Source organism: Quercus suber, unplaced genomic scaffold (assembly GCF_002906115.3).
Source record: "Quercus suber isolate HL8 unplaced genomic scaffold, Cork oak 2.0 scaffold_58, whole genome shotgun sequence".
Classification (NCBI taxonomy): domain Eukaryota; kingdom Viridiplantae; phylum Streptophyta; class Magnoliopsida; order Fagales; family Fagaceae; genus Quercus; species Quercus suber.
In genome coordinates this window covers 1,170,707-1,178,290 of record NW_027069523.1, presented here as the reverse complement: position 1 = coordinate 1,178,290, position 7,584 = coordinate 1,170,707, and the positions used below count along the sequence as shown (strand labels likewise).

At 32.8% G+C, this 7,584-nt stretch overlaps 1 protein-coding gene across 1 annotated transcript; it reads left to right on the top strand.

Moving 5' to 3' along the window:
* The first annotated feature begins 1,307 nt into the window (after window positions 1-1,307).
* LOC112018350 (receptor like protein 22-like) lies at window positions 1,308-4,154 on the top strand. Its single transcript, XM_065772430.1, has 2 exons — window positions 1,308-2,142; window positions 2,503-4,154. Exons 1-2 carry the CDS (start codon window positions 1,308-1,310, stop codon window positions 4,152-4,154), a joined length of 2,487 nt encoding a protein of 828 aa, XP_065628502.1.
* The last annotated feature ends 3,430 nt before the right edge of the window (window positions 4,155-7,584 follow it).

Here is a 7,584-nt window from a genome sequence, read left to right as displayed (position 1 = left end):
CACTTTTTTTCCGATTTTCCCCACTTTTTTCAAGATAAAAATATACTTTAATACATTCTTAACAAAATAATTTTAGCAAAAAGTTAAAGAAGTTGTTCCCGACACATCGGCAACTCCATAAACCTAGAATTTCCGATGCTGCTTGCTTCCTAACGCACATTGACCATGGGCCATAGCATTGAAAAACGCGGTTTAAACTTTAAAGTACTAAACCGAGAAACAAGAAGAAGTGGTGGAAACTTTAAGAGCATTCACAATTGACAATGCAATTAGTATGCCCACTAAGTTTTGTTTTTTGGACTGAAAGGAAAAGGAAACACTGGCAGGAGCTCCAAGTTTCATTTTGTTACTTCAATTTTTAAACTCATATTCGGAGAAATTTAATTACACTCCTAATATAGTTTCGGAAATACTTTTAAATTTTAAGGGCTTAAGATAGGAGCCACAGGCCCACAAGCCAAGAATGGCTACCATAGTACCATTCCAATCCTTGCCTGCTTCTATTTATTACATAATTTTTTTCTAGGGAACCAAACAGAAAATTTTCTGAGAAAAACAATTAAAGTAAAAAATTATAAAATAAAATCTTAAACGTTGAATTGATTCCCTGTAATCATACTTATGAATCCAAAAGATTAAAAAAACCTGTCAAAAAGAAAAAAATGACTTTTTTTTTTTTTTTTACTTCACCATTAAACTAAGACATCAATTGGACAAGAAATTTTACCAGTTGAGTTAATTGAAACCCATATGTGACATTTGAACTTAAAGTTTTTGGCAAAAAATTGACCAAATAATAGTTTATGTACAGTTTTTTAAAACTTTATTTTTTTTTTTCACTTTTTTTCCGATTTTCCCCACTTTTTTCAAGATAAAAATATACTTTAATACATTCTTAACAAAATAATTTTAGCAAAAAGTTAAAGAAGTTGTTCCCGACACATCGGCAACTCCATAAACCTAGAATTTCCGATGCTGCTTGCTTCCTAACGCACATTGACCATGGGCCATAGCATTGAAAAACGCGGTTTAAACTTTAAAGTACTAAACCGAGAAACAAGAAGAAGTGGTGGAAACTTTAAGAGCATTCACAATTGACAATGCAATTAGTATGCCCACTAAGTTTTGTTTTTTGGACTGAAAGGATAGAAATTACGCCCACCAAGTAAAAGAAGTGGGAAGGCAACCAATCGGATTGTATTAAAGTTTCTCTATTTTATTTATTTATTGAGATAATGGGTTTGGAACTTTTTTGCATTCCTTGCTTATATAAGAGCGAAAAAACATGGTTAATTTAGACCAAAGCTATGGCGTCCTCTTTGTATCGTTTGAAATTTGTGTACTTACTTTCTTTCCTCTCAATGCTTCATCACATAGTCACTTGCTCATTTTCCTCCGTGCAGCCTCTTTGCCATGGTCACGAAAGGTCTTACTTGTTGCAATTTAAGGAAAGCTTTGTCATCAACAAAACTGCTTCCATTGATCCATCGGCTTATCCCAAGGTTGCATCCTGGACATTAGAAGGAAACAGTGACTGCTGCTCATGGGATGGGGTAGAGTGTGATGAGTTCATGGGCCATGTCATTGGTCTTGACCTCCATAGCAGCTGTCTCTATGGTTCTATTAACTCTAGCAGTAGCCTTTTCAATCTTGTTCATCTCCAAAGGCTTAATCTTGCTCACAATCATTTTAACTACTCTCAAATTCCATTCACAATTTCCAGTCTATCCAAACTAACATATCTCAATCTCTCTAATTCTTCTTTTTCTAGTCAAATCCCATTAGAATTTTCACAATTGTCCCAAATGTCATCCCTCGATCTTTCTTTCAATCATGATTTGGAAATCAAGAAGCCAAGTCTAGGACGTCTAGTTGAAAATTTAACCCACCTAGAAGAGCTTGATTTGAGTGGGGTGAGCATAATCTCCATTGTGCCCAATATCTTGGCAAATTTGTCTTCTTTAATTTCCCTTCGTCTCAGTTACTGCCAATTGAAAGGGGAATTTCCAATAGGCATCTTTAAGCTTCCAAATTTACGAGTTCTTGATGTGCATATCAATGAAGGTCTCACAGGTTATTTGCCTGACTTTCAACGGAGCAGTCCCCTCGAGAAAATGATCCTCGCAGACACAAATTTCTCAGGTAAGCTACCTGCTTCAATAGGAAATCTTAGCTCTTTTGACTGTTATTGATATGCGGTGGTGCAACTTCTCTGGGTTCATTCCATCTTCACTTGGTAACCTCAAGCATCTAAATTCTCTGCATCTTTCATTTAACATTTTCAAGGGCCACGTTCCATCTTCCTTTGGAAACCTCATCCAACTTTCTTCTCTAGAACTTTCTGCAAATGAATTGACTGGTCCAACCCTTTTGAGCTTGAAAACCTGACACAGCTGACTGGTCTTTTTCTATATTATAATTTAATTAGTGGTCAGATCCCTTTTGGGCTTATGAACCTCACAAAATTATCTATCTTGGACCTTGCTGAAAATTACCTTACAGGCCAAATCCCAAACTCAATCTTTTACCTTGAAAATCTTGAATTTCTTGATCTTTCCACGAACAACTTTACTGCCAAAGTGGAGTTTGACAATTTTGTTAAGCTCAAAAAATTGACTTCCTTGTATCTATCTTATTGTGGGTTGTCATTAATTATTGGTGAAACTAGTGACAATAGAACACTTCAAAAGTTTGAAAATTTAGGATTTGGTAGGTGCAACTTGAGCAAGTTCCCAGACTTCCTAACAACCCAAAATGAACTAAAATGGCTAGACCTAGGCACCAACAACATTCATGGTCAAGTACCGGAATGGTTTTGGAATATAAGTAAAGAAAATTTAGAGGTTATTGACCTTTCATACAACTTTCTTACAAGCCTCGGTCAACATCCAATTCTCCTTCCTTGGACCCATCTAGCCATTTTAGACCTCACATCTAACAAGCTCCAAGGATCACTTCCAATTCCATCCTTCTCCACCTTAGAATATCATGTATCAAACAATTCTTTCACTGGAAAAATTCCAGAGTTGATTTGTAACATGAGTTCTCTTCAAGTCCTTGATTTGTCAATTAACAACTTAAGTGGTTCACTTCCTCAATGCTTGCACAACTTTGGTGATTCTCTGCTCATATTGGATTTAAGGAGGAACACATTCGAAGGAAGCATTCCACAAACTTGGACAAATGGAAGCAAATTAATGCTGATTAGCTTCAGCCAAAACAAGTTTCAAGGGTGGTTACCAACATCTTTGGCCAAGTGTATAATGTTGAAGGCCCTTGATTTCAGTAATAACCAATTCGATGATACTTTTCCTTCATGGTTGGGACACCTTCCGAATTTAAAGATTCTCATTTTGCGGTCCAACAAATTCTACGGCCCAATAAGGACTCATGAAGCAAAATATATATTTCCTTGCTTGCAAATCTTGGACCTCTCATACAATAGTTTTACTGGAAGTTTGCCATTAAAATTCTTTCAATATTCCAATTCTTCCAGATTTGATCATGCAAGCCACTTAACATATATTGAAGTAACTTCACCCTTTGCTTTGCAAACCGGTTTTCTATATTACTCATGGGGTCTTGACTATAGTTATGCAATGATAATGACAAACAAAGGAGTGGTCACAGATTACAAGAAGGTCCAAGAATTGTTTACAGCCCTTGATTTCTCAAGTAATAGATTTACCGGAGATATTCCAGAATCCATTGGTAATTTAAATTTGAAAGGCCTTCGTTTACTCAATTTTTCCAATAATTTTCTCACTGGCCACATTCCACAAAGTTTAGGAAACCTTGTAGATTTGGAATCATTAGACCTTTCTCAAAACAAGCTCTTTGGGGAAATCCCACAACAGTTAACGCAACTTACATTCTTGGAATACTTCAATGTTTCTCATAATTATCTTGTGGGACCTATACCGCAAGGAAAACAATTTAATACTTTTCCAAGCAACTCATTTGAAGGAAATCCAGGATTGTGTGGAAGCCCATTGACAAAGAAATGTAAGAATTCTGAGGTTTCACTACCTTCACCTTCAACTCCTGAAGAGAGTCAAGATTTGGGGGTCTCCATTTCAGTTTGGTTGGAAAATTGTTTTGATTGGGTATGGATTTGGACTAGTTGTTGGAGTGACTATTGGGCACGCTGTTAGTGCAAGGAATCAAGATTGGTTAATGAAAACCTTCGGAATGAGAAAAATGGTGAGGAGTTTGATTTAATTAGCTGGATTGATGTCTTCCAAGGATATACATATGTACATACATTTTTATTCTTATGTTTTTTTAAATTATTTTTCCTTCTTGTGTGTGTAACGTAGTGTGCTACTACCGTTTTTCTTTCTTGTTTTGATATACGTTGGACTGGCTAGCAGCCTAGCATTAATGTATTGTATGTAAAAATTAATTTTGTCTTTATTGAATTTTCTTTTTCAAATAGATTTCAGTTATTTATGTATGGAATAGAGTTCTTTAATGACCACAATTTTTTCTCTGTAGCTCACAATTAACCACTCCAAAATTGTCATAGAACTAGTCGCAGACTCGCGCATTGCGCGTGATAAATTTGTTTATGATAGTGTTATTATTATATATTATTAATTATTAATATTTTTCTATGCATTACTACTCAAGCTGCATTATATATGTATGATCAATATATTGCAGAATTCATGGTGATTGGAGGTTTTGGTGATGGAATTAATTGTGTATTATTAGAGATTAGTATTTGGAATAGAATGTGGAAATTTTATACGTTGGACATAATTGAAGAAACAATCTAGCTTTTGAACTTGCAATTTATTAGATAATTCATAATCAATTGGTAGAAAATATGAACAACCTACACAACCAAAAGATAATATAAAATATATTTTAGCATATCCTTTTCATTTTATTTATAATTGAGAGTTAGACATTCTTGAATAAGCAATCCAACTTAAAAACATGCAAATTAGCAAGTAACCTGTGAGCAACGGGTGGGTAAAATAGTAATTAAAACAATGACAGGTGTCCACATCATTGAACACGAAGAACTTTCTTTTTTAATGAATGAACACAAACACTCGCATCCAAATACACACAATCAAAAAGATCTAATATTTTATGTTTTGAGGTGCATTGATTTTGCTGTCATCTATTTATAGTGTCTTCTTGGTCGTTAAGTAAGTTCATACAAGAAACATGAAGAGCATTTTTCTAAGACTATTTAGAGATTTCTGCCTTATGCAGTTCCATTATAAATGAAACTATCACAAGATAAGACCCAACCCAAATACTTAAACCAACCTCATTTTTTAGACCAACATCATTTTTTTTTTTTTAATCTCTCTTTGTTTTTGGTTTTAATCTCCCTCTGTTTTTACTCTTTCACTTTGTGTTAAAAGCTTCCACTGCCTATTTTAGCACTGCCCCGAATTCTCACTTACATGCTCTATATGCCATCCTTTTTCTTTTGTTTTTTTTTTGTTTTTTTTTTCCTTCTACAGTTCAAAATTTATGAACCCAAGAAAGACAACTTGAGGACCCCTATCTTTTGCAATATTTTATCCCCATTAACTTTTGTACTCTCCTAAGCTGCCCATTTCACTGATCAATGACATATATTCAATCTCATAGAGATTTAAGCTCCGATTTGTGTCTTTGAAACAATTCTAGAAGTAGAAGTATCTCTTCATTAAATGTTTTGTCTTAATTGTAGAAAGCCATTTGATTACACCCACCTAAAAATCATTTCAAATAAGTGGTGGATAATATGAACAGCTTACACCACCAAAAATAATATGAGAACTATTTTAGTAAAACATTTCATTTTATTTACAATCGACATTTAGTGATACCTAAAGAAATATTCTAGCTTTTGAACTTGCAATTTAATAGATAACCTGTGATAAATCTATATATTACTAAAAGTTGAAGCGTAGCATTTAATGTTGCTACGCTCAGGTTAAGCCACATCAGCTGCCATGTCATTACAATTCTTTTTCTTGAATTTGTCTTACAATTTAAAATAAGTTTTCTTAAATTTAAAAATACTAATAAAAATAAAATAATTCCCAACCCTTTGTCTTCCACAGTTACAATTCTAGATGACAACCCTTTGTGTTCCACGGTTACAATTTTAAATAGCAACCCTTTGTGTTCAATGGTTACAATCTCAAACGGCAACCCTTCAGCTTCCTAACACTAGACTTTGACTTTCTAACTCCTTCATCTCTTTCTCTCCTCACACTATATTAATATTGAAAAGCTGGATGATTCAGTTTAGGTATTTCTAAATCTCAGTTGCTCTTGACCTCTATTTTTGTAATTGCCTGCATAATAGTTCAATGTAAGGATTAAATTAATAGTGTTTTTTTCTTTTTTAATTTTGTTACTACCTCTTTTGTGTTGTGGATCATATATGAGTTTATATGTATTTAGGTTGGGTATTTGTATTGATAGATGATTGTTTATTTCTATGTTTAAAACTGATTTGGTTTTTTTTTTTTTTTTTTTAATTTTTTTTTTAATGTTTGAGACAATAACATTATTGGTTTATATTGTGTAATCCATGTGATAAAGTTTTTGTAGTATCCATGTGATAGAGCTTTAGTAGTTAGAAAATTGAATGATAGAGTTTTAGTACTATCGTGCCTACAGAAATTCAATTAAATAATGTAATCCGTGCCTAAAGAAATTTAATTTGCTAACTACTAAAATACCTTAGCAAATTAAATTGTAGAGTTTAAAATTCAATACTATACTCAGAATACGATACTTCTCCTTTTTTCATGGTCTCCTCATTTAAGTGAATCCCTCCTTCATCATTGAAATCAATTTGAATTCCTTCTATTAGCTTTTATTGTACTCTTGGCTATATCATAAAAGATTGTTTTTTTATATAATCTTTTTGTAGTAATTATCGTCATTTTTGTTGTAGTTGAATCAAAATAAGATTAAGCTAGATCTGCATAATTAGTAGTTGTTGCATCCTCATCATTATCACAAGTTTAAGATAGAGATTACCTCATCAGTAGCTGTTGCGTCTTCTTCATTGCCAAACTTGATCATCTTGACAAACCTTTTATTTATCTGATTGTACCACATGTATTTATTTACTTTTGAATTCTATTTGGTTATAAGATTTTTATGCCTTTTGATATAAATTAACTAGCTGGTATGCTAGCCAAACCGCTTGCTTCTTCAGTTTTTTTTTTTTTTTTTTTTTTAATCTTTTACTTTGCCTCCAACACTATCGTAATTGGTTGTCTCTTTAAAGGCATTTTCTGTTTCCATCACTATATATATATATATATATATATATTGTTTTGTAGGATCCAAGCAAGAAAGAGTTTAAGATGCTTGCTATGTTATTCTCTCAAATTTTTTACAGCATGAACAACTTGCGGTATTGAAGTAATTACAAAATATTTTATATCAATAGTTGTTTGACAACTTTAGAATATGAAAAGTTTTAGGTTAAGTGGGTAACAACTTTAATTTTGTTAATTTTTGCTTTCTAAATTACTAATAGTAATTTATCATGTTAAATTGGTAGTTTATTTGTATATTAATTAGCTACAATGTTGTAATGTTTTTTTTTTC